Source organism: Peromyscus californicus, unplaced genomic scaffold (assembly GCF_007827085.1).
Source record: "Peromyscus californicus insignis strain IS unplaced genomic scaffold, ASM782708v3 Scaffold_4__1_contigs__length_199733344, whole genome shotgun sequence".
NCBI lineage: Eukaryota > Metazoa > Chordata > Mammalia > Rodentia > Cricetidae > Peromyscus > Peromyscus californicus.
In genome coordinates, this window is record NW_026294562.1 from 76,735,911 (window position 1) to 76,759,876 (window position 23,966).

The 23,966-nt window shown below is 43.9% G+C and overlaps 1 protein-coding gene across 4 annotated transcripts; it reads left to right on the forward strand.

Moving 5' to 3' along the window:
* The first annotated feature begins 12,958 nt into the window (after positions 1–12,958).
* Sult1a2 (sulfotransferase family 1A member 2) lies at positions 12,959–23,961 on the forward strand. 4 transcript variants are annotated; one of them, XM_052712575.1, is made up of 8 exons: positions 12,959–21,222; positions 21,508–21,633; positions 21,708–21,805; positions 22,492–22,618; positions 22,708–22,802; positions 23,273–23,453; positions 23,582–23,689; positions 23,791–23,961. In XM_052712575.1, coding segments are annotated over exons 1-8 (885 nt in total). In that variant the 5' UTR covers positions 12,959–21,074; the 3' UTR covers positions 23,793–23,961. The 4 variants fall into 4 exon arrangements, with proteins under 4 accessions (XP_052568535.1, XP_052568533.1, XP_052568534.1 ...); XM_052712573.1 differs by having other exon boundaries at positions 12,959–20,365; positions 21,071–21,222; positions 23,582–23,961; XM_052712574.1 differs by having other exon boundaries at positions 12,959–20,062; positions 21,071–21,222; positions 23,582–23,961.
* Positions 23,962–23,966: the final 5 nt, after the last annotated feature.

Genomic DNA, 23,966 nt, shown 5'->3' on the forward strand with positions numbered 1-23,966 from the left:
TTTTTTTATATGAGTACTCCATCTGCACATATGCATGCATGCCAGAAGAGGGCATCAGATCTCATTATGGATGGTTGTGAGCCACCATGTGGTTGCCGGGAACTGAACTCAGGATCTCTGAAAGAGCAACTAGTACTTTTGACTGCTGAGCCATCTCTCCAGCATCAGGAAGATATTCTTTTTGTTTTGAGACAGAGTTTCTCTGTGTAGCCCTGGCTGTCCTGGAACTTGCTTTGTAGACCAGGCTGGCCTCGAACTCACAGAGATCCCCCTGCCTCTGCCTCCTGAGTGCTGGGATTAAAGACATGTACTACCACACCCAGCACAATCTTTATTTTTTTCTAAGATTTAATGCGTATGCGTGTTTTGCCTGTATGTGTCTGTACACCACCTGGTGCCTATGGAGGTCAGAATAGGGCATGAGGTCCGTTGGAACTGGATCTGATTGTGAGCCCTCATGTGGGTGCTGGGACCTGAAACTGTTAACTGTTAACAGTGCTCTTAACTACTGAGTTATCATTCCAGCCCATTTGCTTAATCTTTAAATCTTGTTACAATTGCACCCTGTAGGGAAAATGTGAAGTTTTGAGTGTGTTAGATTTCACAGGAGGCAAAATGAGACCAGAGTCTGAGCTCAGACAAGACTGTGTTTATTAGCACACACAGAGAGGGCCAGCCTCTCTCCCTGGGGGAAATGGAGGGATGTGCAAGGGAGAAAAGCTAGCTGGGGCCCTTTACAGAGCCTTGGGAATGACGCTGATGCAGCTGTGGGGCTGTGTAGGAGCCTGAAGTCTCTCTTCCCTGGAGTTGTTTGCGTCAGACAAGCCAGGTTATCTTGGAACACAGGCTCTTTTTGCAAACATTCCTATCCGGGCTGAGTAAAGCTGAGTAGGGTCAGCTGTAATCTCCTAATAAGTCTGTTTTTACAAAGCAAGAGGCACTCTACCACAGTGAGTGTGTTGTTTACCTGGGCAAGGCTAAACCAAGGAACCATAGGAGAGGCAAAGCCTTCTTCCCCAGGGTGAAGTTCAGTGGGATGGCAAAGCCTTTCTCCTGAGTGCAAATGTTGACAGTGTTTGCAGAAAATGTCCATTCTCCACATGTTTACAGCCTGCAGATTGATGCCTTACAGAGTGCTCCTGCCATGGTTAGCTGAACCTGCCTCCTTGTTTATCTGATGGAATAACCCCACCTCCTTGTTCAACTGTAATAAAAGTGCTGAACTAGAGTGTTGCAGCTAAATCCAACCCCAGCTTTTCTGTACCTGTTTCCATGTGTCATTTATTTATCCCATCAAAAACACTCAGGGACTGAGGCTGTGCAGGATGAGGCAGCATCCTTTGAGGAGTGTAACTTGGAAAATGACAGGATCATATAGCCCCTGTAAAGAAATCTAAGCATGACTACTAAGTAGGCCACACCCAGGTCCTGGGATGTACATTGTCCTTTTCCTGTGTGACTGTCTCAATACTTAATAAACTCACTAGCTGCTTCACTCCGACTCATCCGAAAATCAAGGATCTGACCTTCCCTAGTGGCTGTCCCCAAGGTAAAGGGAGCACCTCAGATGCTGGTCCTGTGTTGGGATATCCTCTAGCACTGACAAATCGTTCATTCAACTTGACACTTCTCTGTTTCTTTTGGCTTGTGTGATGAAAGATTTGTCAATCTTGTCTTTTCAGAACCAACCAACGGCCGTTTCATTGACCCTTTGTGTTTTCCCAGGCTCCATGTCTCTAATTCCTGCCCTGTTCTTTCCATTTACTCATTTGTGGGTGGACTTTTTTCTAAGTCTTGAGATGCATGAATTTACAGCCTCATGAATGCTCGGCAAGAACTCTACCAATTAGCCACATCCCCAGTCCCAGTTCTTAGGAATTTTTAAGTTGCCTTGTTCAGTCAGAACTGAACTGCATGCTCACTCCTGCATGATCTGGAAAGCCCCATTCCTATCTCTCTCCAAACCCCGCCCCCTCAGAGAGCCTCTGAAGAAAAGGAGCCAAAAAGTCCAGTTCCCCACATTCTTGGCAGCTACAGCAGCTCCTCCCCTGAAGTTGCAGTTGCCCAAGTCCCCGCCTAACGTGCTCAGCTTTTGACCAGATTTGGGCGCAACCCAGCTTGTGGTGGATACATCATCACCTCTTGCCTAGCCTATAAAGTCTGCCTGTTTTGTTTGTGGGTGTGGCTTCTCCAGCCTCTATTTCTGGGACTAGAAAACTCGCCTGGCAGTTGTTTTGCATAAACAAACCTGTTGTTACACTTTTTCAGTTTGTCTTGACCCCACTTTTTGTGTCAGCAGAGAAACCTTTCAGTCCTCCCTGATCTCAATGAACGCAGGTTGTTACAAAATCTATTGTTCATCTCCATGTATCTGTATAGTATCTGTACAGTTCCTTTGTTTGAGACAGGGTCTCCCTAAGGCAGTACTGGAACTTGATAGTCTTGATAGCTCAGACTGGCCTTGAACTCAGAGATCTACCCACATGTGCCTCCCATGTTCTAGGATAAAAGGCATGCACCACCTCACCTGGCCTTTATAGTTTCTGTCATCTCTTGTCATTTATCTTGTTTTATTCCACTCTGATCTTATTAAATGCAAAAAACAAAAACCCCAACCAACCAACCAACCAACCAAACAGGTCACTGAGATGGCTTAGTGGATGAAGGCACTTGTCCCCAAGTCAGACAACCTGATCTCAACCCCATGGCCCATGTGGTGGAAGAGAACTGACTCCTGCTAGATGTCCTGACCTCTTGTACTGTGGCGTGTGCTCCCGCGCTGGCCTGCGTGTATGCACACACAATGTAGCAAGATTTGAGAGATATGAAAATATATTCTAATTATTTTGTTGTTTGTTAAGACTAGCTTTCAGATTAAGATGTGACCTGTTTTAGAGAAGATCCCATGGGTGGCTGAGAACATGTATTCTATAGCTTTGAGCTGGAATTTTGTATAGATGTCATTTAAATGTAACTCTGGTTTTTCTTGTTCGTTTTGGTCTGGATGCCATAGCTACTGGTACAATTGGGTATTGAAGTCATCTACTATTATTGTATCTGGACCCATCTGTCCTTTTATCCCCATTAGCCTTCATGGAGCTGGAAGGCCCAACATTTGGTGCATATGTATTTACAATTGTTCTATTTTCTTTATTAATCCATACTGGCTTCTTGACTTCCATTCTTTCACATTCAGTCTCTGTATGTGTTTCTTAGAAACCAAAATAAATTTAATTTCTTTTAAAAGACACAGCCTCAGTCAGGTGTAGTGGCACACAGCTTTAATAACAGCATTTAGAAGGCAGATCTCTGAGTTTGGGGGCAGCCTGGCCTACATACTGAGTTTCAACACTACTAGACCTTGTCTCCTCCCTCCCCACAAAGACGACAAGAGTCTCACTATGTCACCTTACCTGCCTCTTCCTCCTGAGTGCTGGGATTAAACACATGCTCCCCTGCCTGACTCTAGTTTCAGAGCACTGACTGCTATCTTAGAGAAGCTTGTCCTGATATATTTGTAATCTAAGAAATAAAGCTTGCCTGAAGATCAGAGGACAGAGCCAGCCACAGAGTTAGGAACAGAGCCAGGCAGTGGTGGCACACACCTTTAATCCCAGAACTAAGAAGGTTGAGACAGTAAGTAATATGGCTGGGAAGAGAAATGTAGGTGGAAGTTTCTGTCCCACCAAGAACTCCAAATACCCAGCAGCCACTTCCCAAATTACCACTCTTATATTAATTTTAACTGCTCAGACATTAGCTCAGGCTTATTACTGGTTAGCTCTTACACTTAAATTAGCCCATAATTCTTATCTATGTTTAGCCACATGGCTTGGTACCTTTTCTCAGTTAGGCATTCTCATCTTGCTTCCTCTGTGGCTGGCTGGTAACTCCTGACTCTGCCCTTCCTCTTCCCAGAATTCTCCTAGTCTGCTTGCTCCACCTGTATTTCCTGCCTGGCTACTGGCCAATCATCGTTTTATTAAACCAATTCAAGTGACAAATCTTTACATTGTACAAGAGCATTATCCCACATCACTTCCCCTTTTTTTGTTGAATTAACAAAGAAGGGTTAACCTTAATATAGTAAAGCAAAAAGTTATTAAGTAAGAATTATACTAACAATATCCAATCCATTTGCATTTGACAAAATTAGAGAAAATACTAATTATCTATCTTTTTTTATTTTACAATACCATTCAGTTCTACATATCAGCCACGGATTCCCTTGTTCTCCCCCCTCCCGCCCCCCACTAATTATCTATCTTATCTTGGTGAGTTTAAAGTTTTGTACCTAATTCACTTTCTAGCCTAACTTGTATTACCAACGAAAAACTACCTTTTGATGTCTTTCAAACTTATACACTTTACGCCTCTTTAGTGAGTTTCTTTTCTGAATTTGTTAACAAGGAAAACTATATCTAGTCTTCAACTCCCTCAGAGACCATTAGTTAGCGATGACAAGGTAACACCAAATTGTAAGATGAAACAAAAACTGCTGTGGGATGTCTTTCTGTATGCTGTGAATATGTGTTGCTCTGATTGGTTGATAAATAAAGCTACATTGGCCTATGGCAGGGCAGGATAAGGTTAGGTGGTACATGGAGTCAGGGAAAATGCCAGCCTGCCGTGGAAGAGCAACAAGGTGCCAGCAGACCAGTAATGCCATGCCCATGTGGCAACATATAGATTAATAGAAATGAGTTAAGTTATAAGAGCTGGCTAGCAAGGAGCCTGACCCATAGGTTATATAATTTGTAATTAATATTAAGACTCTGACGATTATTTTATGTGACTGCAGGATCTTGGGGCTGGGTAGGACCAGAGAAACATGAGACCATGGGGTGGGACTAGAGAAACTTCTGGCTACATTTTGGCACTCAATGTGGTAGCAAGAATTTCCACCCAAAACCTGAGAAAGCTTTAAAAAGGCATTCTAAAATAGGGCTAAACACAGCATCCTAGTTGTGTCTCTCAGGCAAGCCAAGAATCAGGGATGCCGCGGTGTGTGGCCTTGAGCGATGGTGGGTTTGTGGCATGTGGGTTTGACCTACAGCGTGGCAGGTTCCTGCTGCAGTACACAGAGGTGTCTCCAAGCAGTGCAGCACACTACATGGTGGACTTAGCTTTTGCTAGTACAGACAAAAAAAAAAAGTTTTGGGCTACACGCTGATGGATGGATGCATAGACCCACTGCTTCCCAGACTCGGTGGTGAGCATGGCGGTAAACATCTCCACCATGTTGGAAAGCTGAGGTGGGTGGAGCCAGCAGCCAGGGCTGCCACTTTGGTCCTAAGCCACACTGCAGTTTAAATCAATGGTCAAAAAGTGATTACAGATTCACAATAAGGCAGATTCAAATGGAATAAAACCCTAACAGTTTACAGTGTGTGTAAAAATATATGAAAGCTTGGAAGTGAGAGGAAAAGGAATATAGACAGTTATATAAAGAAATAGTTTTAAAAAATAAAGTCCTTAAAGAGACAGTAAAATATAAAAGTTAAGCCAAGCAAAGATGAAGATTACACAAAGATTCTGGATCCTGCATATTATTATATTGTCTTTGGGATTTTTAAGTGCAGAGAGACATTTGACTATAAAGGCTACCAAGTTAAACCAATATGTATATTTTAAAGGTATCTTGACTTTGAAATTTATATCTAAGGATATGTTGCTTTAAAAAAGAGGTTCTGCTTTTGTTTCCACAGAAGATGAGAACCTGTGGATTGCTTCAAGGCTAGTATGGTTTGATCAACCAAGACCCCCCCTAGAAATTCTCTGATGACACCATGGCCCAGATGACCCAACATCCAAAACAGCTTCAAAGCAACTGACTGAGATGATCCAGCCTCACAGACTACTACAGCCTAGATTTAACTATAATTCTTAATTTTCTCAGGATCCCAGTGCCCCCAGCCAGCAGGAAGTAGTATGCGAAGCTATGCCCAAATTCCCAAAATATTGTTTATAAATGTTTATTTTTACTTAAAGGGGGTTGATTATATATGCAATCGCTTTCTAGTGCTGTCTCTTTTAAATATTTACTTATTTATTATGCATACAGGAGAGGGTGCCAGATCTCATTACAGATGGTAGTGAGTCACCATGTGGATGCTGGGAATTGAACTCAGGACCTCCAGAAGAGCAGTCAGTGCTCTTACCCTCTGAGCCATCTCTCCAGCCCAACAATCGCTTTCTAAAGAAAAGGGGATAATATAGATATGATAGGATAAAAAGGTAGATTATTGAATCTACTTTTAAAGAGCAACAACTTGTTTGAAATGTTTTACATTGCTATGGATTTTAGTTTAATTTTTTTTATTTTTTGGTTTTTCGAGACAGGGTTTCTCTGTGTAGCTTTGTGCCTTTCCTGGATCTCACTCTGTAGACCAGGCTGGCCTTGAACTCACAAAGATCTGCCTGCCTCTGCCTCCAGAGTGCTGGGATTAAAGGTGTGTGCCACCACTGCTCAGCAGATTTTAGTTTATTGATAAAAATTTAAAGTTAAATTTGTTATACTGTATATATTTCTACTCATGTTTAAGGTATTATGTTTATGCAACTCATTTAAAACTGTAATATATAATTAAGAAATACAGATTAATAATCAGTCATCTATGATAATCAAACTTATAATGTTAATTAAGTTTTCTAGGTATACATAGATATATTTCAATAGGTAATCTTCAAACACTTCAAAGACCTACAGAATATGGCATTTAAAATGTTTTAAAAACTTAGACTTTTCTGGACAGTGAGACACATCTGCTCCTGGCAGCAACAATTACTTGAAAGAGGATGATGAGCATCAAAGAAACTCCATATGGAGTTTGCTTTCTTTATGGCAAAAATAGCCATTTGGGCAAGAAACTGTTCTTGCCTGGAATGCTTGGTATGGTATAAACTGGACATACAGGACCCATAGGAAAATAACCACTGAATTTTGCCAAAGCAAGGCAAAATAGTCCTTCAGATTCCTGCTTCATAGACTGCCAGACATTCTATGAGACACAGGGAAAAGTGACTGAGAGACTCTAGGCCTGTAGGCTAAAGATGGATGCCCCAATGTTGCAGAGGAACTTTGGATGACTGTCCCACGTTGGGTGCCAGTTGCCCCGGCCAGCGGGGTGTCAACGGGGGCGACCCACCTGCGGGAGAGAATGAGAGGGACAGGGGAGACACGAAAGGACGACAGCAAGACAGTGTGTTCTGATCAAGCTGCAAATTTTATTCTCCTCAGCAGGGCTTATATAGCATGGGAGGTGGAGGGGAGGAGGGAAGGGGTGCACGACGTGCCGTACGTGCAGGTGAAGGGGGACGTGCAGGTGAGGGGCTATGTGCAAGTCGTGCAAGTCGTGAGGCTGCTAGGAGGTAAGGTCACTGGTCAGGGCCCATTGTTCTGTTGCTATGCTACCTGACCTGCCTGACCTGTTCTTTATCTTCGGGGGCATCTGGTTTAGGGTAGGGGCTTGTTCTCTGGCTTAGCTAGCACTTTTTCATGGTCCATGTTTGGTCTCTGACATACTACCACTTAGGATTCGTGCATCATATGGCACCCAACATGGGACATGAATTCATGAAAAAGCCTTTTGCCTGTGGCTTTGCAGTCACCAGGTCAGGCCAGAGCTGCACATGGCTGGAGTCTCCACCCAATATGGGCTAGAGTCCTTACCCCACCAGCTAAGTTTTTGTTGCCGCCCCCTCTGCAACAAACTCCATAGGTTTTTGGGTTCCACAAACCACAGGAGTTAGCCAGTTTTGCACATTCCTCTGTGCAGACAGCTGATTCCACAGGCACAAGCCCAGAACCAGGCGCAAGCACAGGTCCAGGATCAGGCTCCAAACATGCCTGGATTAGCTGCTTTTGCATGTTCCCCTGGGTAGACTGTTGGCTCTTTGGCTTCTCCATTCTCCTAGTGGGTCATGGCTTTCTCTGGGCTCCCTCCTCAGGCTACTGCCACATCATCATCTGAATTGCCATTGTCAGCAGATTTGATGAATCAATTGGGATTTCTTAAAGGGAGAAATCAGTTAAAAGAGAGTTTTTTCCCCCACATTAAAAAAGAAAAACGGGAAACAATATTACAATGGAAGGAGTTTGGTCTCTGTTTGATAGTACACTAGATGGTCTGAAAATGGAACAATTAAATGAAAGGATAATTAACTTAGATGGGATTGACGTAATGTCAATAATAAACATTCAGTTTTATCATTCTTGTTTTATCCCTAAAAAAGTTGGTTTATATGAATGCCAAGTTGGTTGATATGAGTGCCAAGATACAAGTCTTAGAGAAACTTATTAAAATAGATCATAAAAATATTCAGACTCAGACAGAGGAATTTAAAGGAGAACCTATTTCAGCATTGCATTATAAGGTTACAGAGAAACAACCTAAGGCTTTCAAACAGCCAACCTTCACTTATCCAGTAACCTTACAGGAACTGCCAAATGATAGATATCCCCAAGACTGTGTAAGAGCTGAATGGACTCCTGTGCAAATGTTAGATTTGAGGAAATTCAAAGAAGCAATAGACTCATATGGCATGCACTCATCATTTGTGAAGTAGATGTTAAACTCATGGTCAACTTGTAATAGAATTATTCCTCAAGACTGGAAAGATTTGGTTATAGCTGTCTTAGAGGATGGTCCCCAATTACAAATGAAGGACCTATTAGAAGGATGGCTAAGACCATTGAACAATGATGTAAGGCTAGAGATATTAAACTTTCCCAAGATCAACATCTTGGAGAGGACAATTATGCTGATATACAAAGACAATCTTTATATGATGACCACACCCTGGCTTATGCTGCACTGTAGCATTGAATGCTTGGGACAAAATTGAAGAGGTAGGAAAGAAAAAGGAATTGTTTACAAAAGTTATACAGGGTCCCAAAGAAACCTTCAAAGATTGACTTTAGTAGTAAATAGAATGATGCCAAATTCAGAAGCTAGACAAATAATAATTGAATTTCTGGCTTTTGAAAATGCTAATGCACAATGCAAAAGGGTAATTAGGTCATTAAAGGCAAGACCAGCACCCTTGGAGGAATAGATATAATCAATATTGAATCTCATGACCATTATGAGCTTGGGTAGGAGAGGTGATTTCCAGAAATTTGAAGAAAAACAGTAATGTCAAATGTTTCAAATGTGGTAAACAAGGTCCACTTAAAAGGAACTGTAAACAGAGCATTCCTTACATTTTTTTCAAGAAATAATTCCAACAGAATGCCCCTCCCTTCTGGATTATGCAGAAGGTGTGGCAAAGGCAGACATTGGACTAATGAATGGAGATCAGCAATGGACAGACAAGGTAATCCCTTGTCTTTGCTGTTGGGAAACACCCCGAGGGGCCTCTTGCAGGCCCATGTCAAACTTGGTTCAGTCCTTTCCTGTCATCATGGAAGAAACTCCTTCCCAGAGCAATTAAAGAACCTAGTGTCTATTGTAAAAAAAACTATACTGCTCTGGATGATAGAATAGCTCTAGAAGAGAGAACAAAAATTTCAAGAGAAACTAGAACAAGAGAGACCTCTTAATTAGAAGAGGTGATAGTTCATCAACTAGCATGACCATTCAATTTAAACTAAATTATACTGCTAACAAATACTTTTCATTTGATCTGATATAACTTGCCAAAAGGGAACCTCCCCAAAGTTAGGGTTGGGGAAAGGCTTTGTTTTTGTCTTTCAGGAGAATTACGGCTAAGGAATCTGAAGAACACTGAACAAATGAGACATCTGAAGAAAAAGGACAAATCATCCAGAAAAAAATGTCCCAAGGAAAAGAGTAAATTGGCCTATTGGTATATCACATATCTAACAGGATAAAATTTCATAAATCTTTCTAAATGTTTGTTTCTGCTGTTCTCTACAGATACATAATACAAATGGTCTTTTTGTAGTCTTAGTTCAATTAAAAATGAAAGCTGGGTGGGCAGCGGTGGCGCACACCTTTAATCCCAGCACTCAGGCAGATCTGTGAGTTTGAGGCAGGCCTGGTCTACAGAGCAAGCTCCAAGATAGGTACCAAAGCTATACAGAGAAACCCTGTCTCAAAAAAACAAAAAAAATTAAAGCTGGCTTTGAAGTTGGAGTGTGGCTCTCTCCTTCTCTAAACCCAAGCATGCTTGTTAAAGGAAAATAAAAAATCTCTGTATATCACATCAGAAGAGCTACCTGATATGGGACAGAAGAAAAACCAAAATTAAGGGACTATTCTATTGCTACTAATCTCATAATCCTTTGGTTTTCACTCTTTAAAACTTTTTAAGGTATGAATTTTATATCAAAATTTAGAAGATATATATATATAAATTTTAAACTTCTGTCATGCTATCAATGGTCATATAGAGTACTAATTCCAGAAAAAAGGCTTCATCTAGCTTCCTGTACATGATTTCGAGTTTGAGTCTCTATCAGTTTTCTGCAGTGAACCATGACCATGACTAACAGCAACCTTTGAAGTCTCCAAAAGGATGATGGGACCCTACAATGATGATTTGATCAGGATGATGATAACGCCACTAAGCTTTGGACTACAAACTGTTCAGGACAATTTTGAGATGGCTAGCTGAGATGATCCAGCCTCACAGACTGCTATAGCCAGGACTTGAGACAAGCCCTGAACTTTCCCATTATGCAGAGACCGGACAACAAATGACACAGCTACCTCTCCTGTGATTTGACAATTAACCCCACATTTTTTTTTCAGGATCCCCTAAAGATGCCTTTGCCCCAAGACAGCAGGAAGGAAATTTAAGAACATGATGCCCACATTCCCAAGAGGTGGGGTGGGTAACTTTGGTTGTTCAATGTGTTATGGACATTTGTCATTAATTAGGGTGGTTGTTATTGGTAATGGTCAGGAAAAAAGCTAAACAAAGGAGATTAGATTCAGGGTTCTTGTTTGAAAAAAAGTAGATATAGCTATAAAAGGTAGATTATTGGATCTACTCTGAAAAAAAATACAGAAACAATAGGATAAAAGGATAGATTATTGAATCTACTCTGAAAAGAAAAAAGGAGAATATGGATATGATAATATAAAAAGATAGATTATTGAATCTACTTTTAAAAAGCAATTACTTGTTTTAAATATTTTACATTTATATAGATCTTTGTACATTAATACAAAGTTGAGATTCATTTTGTTAGAATGTACCCTACATACATTTTTAATCTTGTTCAAGGCATTGTACCTATACAGCTCATTTAACAATGTAATACAATTTTCTAGTCCTTTAAAGTTATTATAACCAACTACTTAGGATGTAAAGAAATTCAGGTTAGTAGTTACTCACCTATTACAATCAAACTTGTAGTCAGGATAGGTATGTTTTCAAAGTCAGAGATATATTTTAGATAGACAAGTGGTCTTCAAACATTTCAGAGATCTATGGAATATGGCATTTAAGATGTTTTAATAACATAGATTCTTTTTTTTTTTTTTTAATGACAATGAGACCTGTCTGCTCCTGGTAGCACCAATCTGCTTCAGGGAAGATGATTGGTATTGAAGAAAACTCCATATGGAGTTTACATTCTTTGTGGTAAGTGAACTATTGGGCAAGAAAATGCCCTTGCCTTGACTGCTGACAGTATGCTGTCCAAATGGGACAAGCAGGACACAAAAGAAAGGACTGATGAACTTTGCCACAACAAAGTAGGAAAGCCCTTCAGAAAACCGTGCTTCACAGAAAGGTCTGTCAGATATGCTAAGCCTGTAGGCTGAAGATGGATGTCCCAACATTGCAGAGGAACCTTGGATGACTGTCCAGGCAGCCAATTATTTCTGTCATTTCTCACATTTTGGAAGGTGCTTGCCTGTACTTTCTGTTTACTTAGGTAATATTATTTCCTTCTTGGGTCTATGAGGGAGTTGAAGACTAGATATAGTTTTCCTTGTTAACAAATTCAGAAAAGAAACTCACTAAAGAAGTGTAAAGTATATACGTTTGAAAGACATCAAAAGATAGTTTTTGCTTGGTAATACAAGTTAGGATACAAAGTGAATTAGATACAACACTTTGGACTCACCAAAATATGATAAACAATGGAGCATTTTTTCTGAATTTGTCAAATGTTTATGGACTGGACATTGTTAATGTAATTCTTGAATGTATATATTGTATATACTTATTGTATATAGTTTTTCTTATATTAGTTATAACCCTCTTTTATTATTGTAGACAAAAAAGGGAAAATGTGGTGATATATTTGTAATCTAAAGAATCAGCTGGGCAGGGGTGGCACATGCCTTTAATCCCAGCACTTGGGAGACAGAGTCTGGTGGATCTCTGTGAGTTCAAGGCCAGCCTGGTCTTCAGAGCGAGATCCAGGACAGGTACCAAAACTACAGAGAAACTCTGTCTCTAAAAACAAAAAAAAAAAACAACAAAAAAAAAAAACAAAACAAAACAAAAAAAGCTTGCCTAAAGATCAGAGGACAGAGTGAGCCATAGAGTTAGCCACAGAGGTCAGGCAGTGGTGGCACATACCTTTAATTCCAGCACTTGGGATCACATGGCTTTAATCCCGGCACTAGGAAGGTTGAGACAGGAAGTGACATGTCTGGGCAGAGAAAGGAATATAAGGTGGGAGAAGACAGGAATTCCAGCTCTTGCAGAGGCTCTGTCAGGCTGAGAACTTGGTGAGGTAAGAGACTGTGGCTTGCTCTGCTTCTCTGATCTTTCAGCTTCCACCCTGATATCTGGCTCTGGGTTTTTTTTTTTTTTTTTTTTTTTGGTTTTTCGAGACAGGGTTTCTCTGTGTAGCTTTGCGCTTTTCCTGGATCTCGCGCTGTAGACCAGGCTGGCCTCGAACTCACAGAGATCCGCCTGCCTCTGCCTCCCGAGTGCTGGGATTAAAGGCATGCGCTACCACCGCCCGGCAAAATGAATGTACTTTTTTTTTTTTTTTTTTTTTTTGGTTTTTCAAGACAGGGTTTCTCTGTGTAGCTTTGCACCTTTCCTAGAACTCACTTGGCAGTCCAGGCTGGCCTCGAACTCACAGAGATCCACCTGCCTCTGCCTCCCGAGTGCTGGGATTAAAGGCATGAGCCACCACCGCCCGGCTGGCTCCGGGTTTTATTATAAGACCATTTAAGATTGGGGCAACAGAAGCTGTTGATTCCCAAAACCCACACAGGCCAAATACTCACACACACATAGGAAAGCCTAGCATGAGTCAGAGTGAGCAAGCCAGTAAGCAGAACTCCTTCAACATTTGTCTCTGCTACTGCTTGACTTCTTTCCCCGAATTCCCTTAGTGATAGGTTAAGACCCGAAAGTGTAAGCCAAATAAACACCTTCCTTCCCAAGTTGCTTTTGGTCATGGTGTTTATTCCAGGAGCAGAAAGTAAACTTGGTCAGTTCTTCTCATGCATGCTCTCATTTTCCTGTGCTCTTACGATGGACACTATCTTTCTCCTCTGGGTTTAGGATTCCTTTTAAGTATCTTCTGCATTGCTGACTTAATATTAATTGCTTTAATTTGTACAACACTTAAAATGTCTATTTCTCCACTAAATATAAAGACTACTTTGCTGGACACAGCAACTTTGGTTGGCAGTTATTTTCATGACTTGAAATTTGCCATTCCATGTTTTCCTGGCTTTCATAGTTTTGAATGAGAAGAAGTATGATGTTATTCTGATGTATTTGCCTTTGTGAGTTGGCATTTTTCTTTTGTATCTTTTAATAGTGCTTGTTTCCTAGTTTGGGTATCTTGACTACTATGTGTCATGAAGAGGTTCTCCTCTATTGGAGTTTTAAATACCTCTTGTGCTTGACTATCCACTTTTTTCTTACATTTGGGAAATTTTCTACTAAAATTCCAGTGACTAGGTTTTCATTTTGTGAAGACCATACTCATGGTGTCCTTTATTCCCTCCACCAGTAAGATACATTGATTCCAATCGCATCTTAGAACAGTAGGGTACATTTATTTCAACTAGTATTCAATTCTCCTTAAGATTTATTTGGCCTAAAATCACTCTTTGTAGTCCAGACTCAAACAATCCTTCTGCCTCAGCCTCTCGGGAATTAAAGGTATGCAACAGCATAGCTTCAGGTTTGGTTTCGTGACTGTATCCCAAGTTCTTGCAAGCTGTGGTTATGCATATATATTTTTTGTTCTTTATTGTTATCTAACTATAGTATTCCTTTGGCCTTGCCTTCCATTCCCGATAAGTCCTTCTTATCACTGGTCTATTACTTGGTGGTACTTTCCACTGTTTTTATTTGATTTGTCCATTTTTTTCACTCCTAACATTTATGTTTTTCATCCAAAACACACCTTGCTGAGTTTTGCATCCACGTCGCTAACTTTGTTCATCCTGAATTATTTTCTTACTTTGTTTGCTTGTGTTCTCTTTGAAGCCATTAATTTTACAAGTAAACTTAATTCTTTTTTTAAACACAGTATGTAGCCACCACTCCCAACTTAACTTTTAATTTCACACACACACATATTTAAAGATTAAAAACAATTATGTGTAGATATGTGTGTCTGCATGTGAGTGCAGGTGACCACAGAGAGCAAAACATCACACCCCTGGAGCTTTGATGGGTGCTGGTAACTGAACTCAGAACCCCTGGAAGAAAAGCAAGTGCTCTTAACCACTCAGCCATTGCTCTACTCAACTCTGAATTCTTCCTCCAGTTCTTTACCAGTTTCAGTATCTTGGATCTGGCAGTAAAGGTGTTATGTTCCATTCAGGGACCACGCTACCTAGTTTTTCATGTTTGTTATGATCTGTGAGTCTGTTGGGACAGATGTGACCCCAGTATTCCTAAGGGGGAAAAAAACATAAACCGTTGAACAACCAACCAACAACAATAGCAAGTCAAACCAGATATAGAAATGCATTTAGCGGTGTGGCCCATGACTTTAATCCCAGCACCCGGAGGGCAAAAGCAGGCAGATCTCTATGAGTTTGAGGTCAGTCTGGTCTACAGAGAGAGTTCTAGGACATCAAGGGCTGCTATACAGAGAAATCCTGTCTCTGGGGAAAAGAGAAAGCACTTTAAATCTACTGAAGTCAACTATACCACCAAGAACTGCAGAAAATAAATTGCCGAAAAAGAGTGTAACTGGGCGTGGTTATATATGCTTTAATCCCAGCAGTCAGGAGTTGGAGGTGGGCAGATCTCAGTTTGAGACCAACCTGCACTGCATATCTAGTTCCAGGACAGCCAGGAACACATAATAGAGATATTGTCTCAAAACATCATAAAATAATTGGGTAAAGGTTGAAACAAGAATTGAGTGAAGTAGAGGAAGGAGGCACAGAAAAAAGAAATTAGATTCTTTAGTTAAACAAAGAAACAAGAGAAGCTTGTTAGGAAGCAGGAGAGGAGACAGCAAACGATAAAATAAACGCACAATAAAAAAGAGTACATGAGCAGAATTAGAATCATAAGAAACAACAACAAAAATCCCTATACTTTAAAAAACAAGATCAAGCCGGGCGGTGGTGGCGCACTCGGGAGGCCGAGGCAGGTGGATCTCTGTGAGTTCGAGGCCAGCCTGGTCTACAGAGCGAGATCCAGGAAAGGTGCAAAGCTACACAGAGAAACCCTGTCTCGAAGATCAAACTGGGGGTGGTATCACATGCCTCGATCCCAGCACTTGGTAGTGGCAGGAGGATCAAGAACTCAGGACCATCCTCAACTATGCTACACAACACCTCTCAAAAATAAAGTAAACTTATCAGGAGTATAGAAAACGGGGAAACACAAGGGCCGAGGGAAAGAAAATGCAGGAAAACGTCCTGGGTTTGGAATGGAGCCCACTAGACAGGAGAGCAGGCAGTTACCTTGGAGATTTCCTGTTTTATGCTGTTTCAACTGGTGCTGAGCCAAGAGTATTCAAAGGCCAACTGCTCAGCAGAGCCAATGCTCCTCAGAGACCTCCCTTCTTTGTGTCCTAGGAGAGACTGGAGTCTCATCCCATCCCAGACTCCCCCATTTGGATACTTCAGGGTGGCTGATGTCTAAGCCAAGTGTGTTCCCCAGTGACTGAAACATTTATCAGAGGACCCATCTTAGCACTTTCTACTCTCGCTGAGCATGAAACACTCCTGCAGGAAGGACTCCATGGAGTGACCTAGAAACCTGCACGGCTGAGGCTGTCCTGGAGTTTACACCACCTGCTGCCTCTGTCCTGGTGCTTCTGCCCTCAGTACCCAGCCCCCTTTCCTACAAAACTGCATGTGAAAAAAGGGGGGGGGGAGTGACGTCCCTGACCTCTGTCTCAGAGCTGCTAGTGTTGAGTTGCCTTACTCTAAGGAGGGTGGGGCCACCACTGCCAAGCTTCTCATGGAATCTGTCCAACCTTCCCCTAAGCCACAACTTAAACAGCCACCCTCCTCCAGGAGCAGAGGCTGGGGAAATCCGGGGACAATTGACTGTGATCATTTCCTGTTTTCAGGCCCCCAAAGTATCTCAGTCCCAAGCAATATGCCCCTTCCAAGACAGAACCTGCCAGGATGGACGTCTCAGTTTTGCCTTGTCACACAGGAGTTCTCTCACACAAAATGCTACAGCTGGACTTAAGTTTAATCTTGTTCTAGGGCTAGGAGAGACTACCTTCAGATTAAAAAAAAATACATACACAACACACATATGTTGTGTGTACCTGTGTATACACATGTGCATTCATGGTGTGTGGGGATCAGAATACAACCTGTAGAAGTCAATTCTCTCCTCTCACTGTAAGGGTTGATTGAACTCAGATCATCAAGCTTTGGCAGCTAGTGTCTTTTTCCTCTGAGCCATATTTGTCAGAATTGCTGGTCACTCCCTCAGCTGCATGACCGACCCCACATGCGCAGTTCAGTAGCCAAGTAAGAGGCCTTACGTCAGCCGGGCGGTGGTGGCGCACGCCTTTAATCCCAGCACTCAGGAGGCAGAGGCAGGCGGATCTCTGTGAGTTCGAGGCCAGCCTGGGCTACCAAGTGAGTTCCAGGAAAGGCACAAAGCTACGCAGAGAACCCTGTCTCGAGAAACCAAAAAAAAAAAAAAAAAAAAAAAAAGAGGCCTTACGTCTTATGTCATCCGTGGGCTCTGTGGACACTCAATCTGAGCATGCGTGGTGTAGCTCAGTAAACCCACATGTACATGTGCAGGGAAATCCTTAAAAAGCCAGTTACAGACCCACCCCCCCACACACATGTCTTTCACAGGCCTGGTCACTCTCTTCTGTCCCACCCCCCTCCTAATGAAGCTCTGATATTGGGTTTTGTCGTGCCTTGTGACCCTTCCTCACAGAGTAAAAGTGCCACAATAAAGTAAAACCAACAATATTGCTGGCCCAAACTACCCTTTGGGTCTTCAGTCTTCTCTTTCTTCCCGTTCACTGGCTGCAGGTGCGCTGGCAAAGAGACTTTCCAGAGGCAGTGACCTGTAAGCACACTGTTGGGACTGCTACAGCTCTGAGTTTCAACTAGACTCTGTCCCTCCAGAGATGCTGCTCTGTTTGTGACCCTTTCCACAGGTGCCGAGTTCTGAGATGGATCCTCTCTATATAGATGCCAAGTTCAGTGAGTGGATTCCCTCCTCTATAAGAGCCAACTTCCGTGAGTGGATCCCCTCTCCATACATTCCTGTTAGTGGATCTCAAGTCTCTAAGGCCTGGCATTGGATCCTAATGCCCACCCATAAGAAAAAAAAGACATAATACATGGAGAAATGAATTTATAGTTTTCTTCAAAACTGATAAATGCTCTATAGCTTGTCTATAGATTGGAGGAGCCAGAAGCTAGGAGGACACATAGGGTGGTGGTCTCTCTCCTGGGACACTGGTCTCCCTTGTGTTGTCAGAGCTCCTGCAAGGACCCATCTTCATTCCAAGCACAGAACTCTCCTAATGAGACTGGGTGTGGTGATTCACAACTGTAATCCTTGCACTTGGGAGTCTGGAGCAGGAGGATTGTCACAAATCCAAGGCCACCTTGAATTACATTGTGAATTACTGGTCAGCACAGGCTTGCTGTATGATATTTTGTGTTCTGCCAAATAAAGCTTGCCTGAAGATCAGAGGGCAGAGCCAGCCACTAGTTAACTATAGAGGCCAGGCCACGGGGGCACACACCTTTAATCCCAGCACTTGAGAGGAGGAAGCAGGAAGATCACCCTGGGCTTCACAAGACTGATCCAGTCTAAAAGAGAAACAGAGCGGGGCGGTGGTGGCTCACACCTTTGATCCCAGCACTTGGGATCTCAGGCATTTGATCCTAGCATTTGCGATCTAATGCCTTTGATCTCAGCACATGGGATGCTCATACCTTTAATGCCAGTACAATAGGGAGTTGGTGACAGGATTGCCTCCATTCAGTCTGAGGATTCCTAGAGACAGGATGTCCCCCATTCAGTCTGAGACTTTGTAGAGGTAAGAAGTCTCTAGTGGCTGCTGCTGTGCTTCTCTGACCTTTCACCTTTCACCCTTGATATCTTATTGTTAAGACTAATTAGGATCATGCTTCATAGGCTACAGTGTGAGACCTTGTCTCTGTCAGGTCCAAATTCTGTTCCAAACCCAGAATTCCTCAGGAACCTATAAAGCGGTTGGTTCCCCTCTCCCAAAGGAGCCATTTCCTTATCATTGGCAGAAAGGACAAATGGCCATCTGTGGTGTCTAACAGCTTACTACAATAAATGCTGGCCTCCAGGCTTCCTCAGTATCCTAAGTACCTGTTACACATTCAGTCCATGCTGGCATCCCAATTCTTCTCATCCCAACCCTACCCTAAACTTACCCAGCTCAGAAGCTTGCCTTCCCCCAGCTTCTCATTGTCCTCACAACCCTACTATTTCCGCTGTACACATGCTCTGTCTTCCTGTGTCCTCTTCCCTCTTCATCTCTTGCTGCTCCACCCCCACCCCACCCCTCATGGCCAAGTCCATTCTGCTGGCCATGTTCAGCCTTCTTTCTCTCTGGAGTCTCCCACATGCCTCTGCCTGTACCCTTCCTCATATCCACAATACAAACCTTCCCCTCAATCGTACCTGGGAGCAGACATGTCATCAGTTTGTACAGTATCAAACAAACAAGCTTTCCCCTAGAGAAACAGAAATTCTTAAATCTTTCCTGGAGGGTCTTGTCACCTGCCATTCCACAGCTCTCCCCTGAGATACAACTCTGTAAAAGTCAGCAGATGCACACCTATGACTCAGAGACTCTGCAGCTCCAGTGCAGCTTGATGCAGAAGACAAAGTTCTAGAGGGTGGGGTTCTTCTCCTTCCTGGGGCCCTATGACTCACCCAGCTGCAGCCTTTCCTGTCTTTGTGGAGGTGCTTGCACGTCCAGAGGGTAAAAACCCTTCTAGGGACTGTGTGGCGCTGGTTGAGGTAGCCCAGCAGCCATGAGGCAGGGGCACCTTCCAGGGCCTTTGGACTCCAGGTCTCTCCCCGGAACAGTCTTATCTACTCTGCTGCAGCTCCAGTTTGCTGACCTTGCTCCCTCTCAGCGCTCTGTATTTTCCCTGAGCTCAGCAAGAAGTTCCGGGTACTGCTGTGGTTGCTCTCATCTAAACCCAGATGTCCTCAGGATTGGCTGGGAGCCAGCAGGAACATGAACAGCTTTGTCCCCATTTGGCCACGCCCCTCCCTTTGCTAGATGGTGTCAACTGTCCATTGATCTACCCTTGTTTTCTACAGGCTAAACCCACAGTCCACGGTGTGTGTGTGTGTGGGGGGGGGTAGTAATAGAATTCTGTTGCAAGAATTCTAAATGCTATTATAATAATAAGAAAAACCCTGGTGCCAGATATTGGGTAAATGCTGAAAGATCAGAAGACAAAGAAACCACTAGAGAAACTTCTCACCACTACCGAATGCTCAAGCTGAATGGAAAGTGAGATGCTGTCTCCACGAATCCTCTGACTGAAAGCCTCCGAGTCATCAGCTGAAAAAGCATCTAGCTCCTGTCTCCTCACGCCTTCTATGCCTTTCTCTGTCCAGCTACTTCACTTCCTTTCTAGTACTGGGATTAATGGTGTCTGTGATCCCAAAAGCTGGTAGGAAAGGCATGAGATCTCAAATGCTAGGATTAAAGGTATGTGCTACTACTGCCTGGCTTCTATGTTTAATCTAGTGGCTGGCTCTGTCCTCTGCTCCTCAGGTAAGCTTTATCTGATACACAGTACATCACCACAGAGTTCCGCCCCATCTCCACCCCCTTCTACTCCCCTTGTTTTTGGAGAGCAGTCAGTCCCAGTACTGATGCCACTCCCTCCCACTTGGGACCTACAAAATCTTCAGCTCAAAGTCCAATTCTGCATTTCCCATATTGCAACACCCACACAAAGATTCCCACCACTGTGCACCGGGGAGGAGAGGCTCAGAAACTCAGAATCAGGTGAGTAGCAGAGTGGGGTGGCCACCGTTGCCCTTCCCGGCTACAGGTTCCAGTATTCTTCCAGGGCCAGCTACTTCCTACACCTTGATTAGTCTATCTGACCCCTGCCTGGGCCTCTAGCCTCTCTGTTCTTTCCCCACACATACTCCACCTCAGAAGAGCTTGTCTGAGGTCCCCCCCCCCCCCACTTTCTTGGCTGGTTTTAGAATCCTTTTAGTAGAAAATCTCTCCCTGGCTTGCAACACGCTTAGGAACCAAACTGGTTATGCTCGTCTCAGAGCAAGAAATATCAGGTCTGGACGGTGTGGGGCATTTCTGAAGGTAACAGAAGCTCAAGGAGGAAAAGGGAGGAGAGACCACCCATGCGCCAGGGGCCGACCTTCCAGCTGCACAGGGCCAGTGCTCAGTTTCCTGAAACATGCTGGAATCTTCCCACAAAATGTCAAACCCTGTGTTGATTCTACCTCAGAGTGCTTTAATGTCTGGACTATGCTTGGGCACCAGGGACATGCAAAGTTCTGCAGGAGAGCAGTGATGTAGCCACAGTAGTGACCTTTGCTGGAGTTAGACTTGCCTCTGATCCCAGGTCTACCTGCTACCTCAGTGAGCTGTCAGAGCCCCAGGATCCCAATCTTAAAGCAAGAATTCAGCACAGTATTGTGAACTTGTCCAAAAAGTGAGTCTTACATTCTGTTCTCAATGCAGCAACATGGAGTTGATGGAGGATTTCTCCCGTCCACCACTGGTGCCGGTGAAGGGCATCCCACTCATCAAATATTTTGCAGAGGCTATTGGGCCATTGCAGAACTTGACCGTCTGGCCCGATGACTTGCTTATCAGCACATACCCAAAGTCTGGTGAGCAGTGGTTCCCCTAATGTCCTGTAGACCTTACTTTGGTAAGCAGGTCCAGACTCTGGGACCTCCACACCTTCTTTTTGTTGTTTGTTTAGTTGTTGTTGCTGTTGTTGTTTTTCGAGATAGGGTTTCTATGTGTAGCCTGGGCTGTCCTGGAACTTGCTCTGTAGACCAGGCTGGTCACAAACTCAGAGATCCACCGGCCTCTGCCTCCCAAGTGCTGGGATTAAAAGTGTGCACCATCACCTCCTGGCTCCTCCTCACCCCTTGTTCCCTTCTTTGCAGGTACTACCTGGATGAGTGAGATCCTGGACATGATCTACCAGGACGGCAAGCTAGAAAAGTGTCGCCGGGCCCCCATCTATGCCCGGGTGCCCTTCCTTGAGTTCAGATGCCCAGGAGTTCCCTCAGGTAAGAGCACTAGGGAGTTAGACACAAGTGGAGAGAGAAAGGACCTCTTAACAAAGTTCTCTGATCAACTGTAGGTCTTGAATCTTTGGAAGAGACACCAGCCCCCCGGCTCATTAAGACGCATCTGCCCCTGTCCTTGCTTCCTCAGAGTCTGCTGGATCAGAAGATCAAGGTAAAAACAAAAACAAGAAACCCCAGTTATGGTGGTACCTTCCAGCATTTGGGAAGTAGAGGCAGAAGGATCACAGTAAGTTCAAGACCAGTCTGAAGCTGTATCTCACCCTGTTTCAGGAAGACAGAGAAAAAGAAAGGAAAGGAGAGAGGAAGGGAAAGAGGGGGAGACAGGGAGGGAAGGGGGGCTGAGGGGAGAGGATTCAAGGGCTCCTGGGATCATCTGAGCTTTGATCTGTTCTGCTGGGAATTGTGGGACTACTGAAGCCCTGTTTCATCTTGTATGGAGGATCTCTGGCTGTCACTCTGGCAGGGCTAGGATAACAAGGAAAATGGAATTCTTCAGTGTAAGCTAGAGAAGCAGAGTCCAGGTGCTCACAGGACAGAGATTGGGAGGGGATGGTGGAACTCTGACCTACCATGTGGATGTGTTGACAATAAAGGAGTCAGATAAAATATAGTTCATGGAATAGCCAGGACTTTGGCATCAAAGATGTAATCTTAGGTCAGTGGTACCCATACCATGAAATCTCAACAAGTCAACTTCTAGTCCTGTGTTCTCTTCTGCCATCTCCAAAAGAAGTGCGGAGAGTCCCCAGTGTTAGAAAGTTTGGTACCTCACTAGGTCCTGTGAAGGGTAACAGGACAGCAGGAGGAACCAGAACTAGGGATCATCTGCCCCTGCAGGTGATCTACGTCGCTCGAAATCCAAAGGATGTGGCTGTCTCCTACTATAACTTCTACAACATGGCCAAGGTGCACCCTGATCCAGGCACCTGGGAGAGCTTCCTGGAGAATTTCATGGACGGGAAAGGTGAATCTGAGTCTGTAGCCAGGAGGGGGCTGGACCCAGGGGCAGAGCTGGAGCTAACAGGGCCTGTGTCTGTGCTGTCTTGTCCCCAGTGTCCTATGGGTCGTGGTTCCAGCATGTGAAGGAGTGGTGGGGACTGACACACACTCACCCTGTTCTCTATCTCTTCTATGAAGACATGAAGGAGGTGAGGCTGCCTGCTACCACTTCCTTCTGGGTCCCACAGGCAGGAACCTCAGGAACCTGGCCCTGAGCCCCATCCCTATCCCAGCCCCACCCCAGACAGCACCTCCCATCTTACCTCCTGGCTCAGGATCTCAGCACAGCTCAGCACAGAGCATGCTCAGCCCTTATCGTGGAGGAGGTGTCAGTCATGTGCCAGGATTGACCTGGTGGCTTGCTGCTCTTGCTTCTCCCTGCTCCAGAGGTGCCAAGTCTGGGCACCAGAGATCAAAGTCCGTCCCTGTCCTCTCCAGAATGAACCCAGAGATCATGCCAAGATGGCAGGGTAGGAAGCTACCTATTTTGCATCAGGGCAAGAGGCTTAGAGTCAAGGCATTAGTTCTGAAAGTTTCTTGGTAGAAGTGGCCAGCTTCCTGTGGGTAATCCCCCCAAACTTATCCCAGTGAGCATCCAGAGATCCTCTCTATACTCCAGAACCCCAAACGGGAGATCAAGAAGGTCCTAGAGTTTTTGGGGCGCTCTCTGCCTGAGGAGACTGTGGATTTCATTGTGTATCACACATCCTTCAAGAAAATGAAGGAGAACCCCATGACTAACTACACCACCATCCCCTCTGAAATCATGGACCATGGTGTTTCTCCCTTCATGAGGAAAGGTAGGTAGTGGACTGGATGGTCATTTGGAGTATTTGGGGAAGGGACGTTGGATGCACCGACAAATCTGCAGTCATGTGGGTCCTGTGGCTGTGACTCAACAGTCTCTCTCTTTCTCTCTCCCTCTCAGGTACCACTGGGGACTGGAAAAACACCTTCACTGTAGCCCAGAATGAGCGTTTTGATGCCCATTACGCTAAGACAATGAAAGGCTGCAACCTCAAGTTCCGTTGCATCTGTAAGTGCATCTGCATCTGTATACTGGGAATAAAGGCAAGCTGACATAATTCATTATGACCTCAAGACTAAAACATGACGCATCCTGCTGTATTCCTACAGGAAATCTGAGCTAGGAGAATGAACAGGACTGAGGACGTGTATGAACGAAGATGGTTTTATCAACGTTGTGTCAGGAAAGCAATGGATTTGAGCACTGAAGAGGAACCCAAACACGCAAGAACAGAAGACAAACTGTATTTTACCTGAAAGAATAAATGCCCTGGGAGCTGACTGGG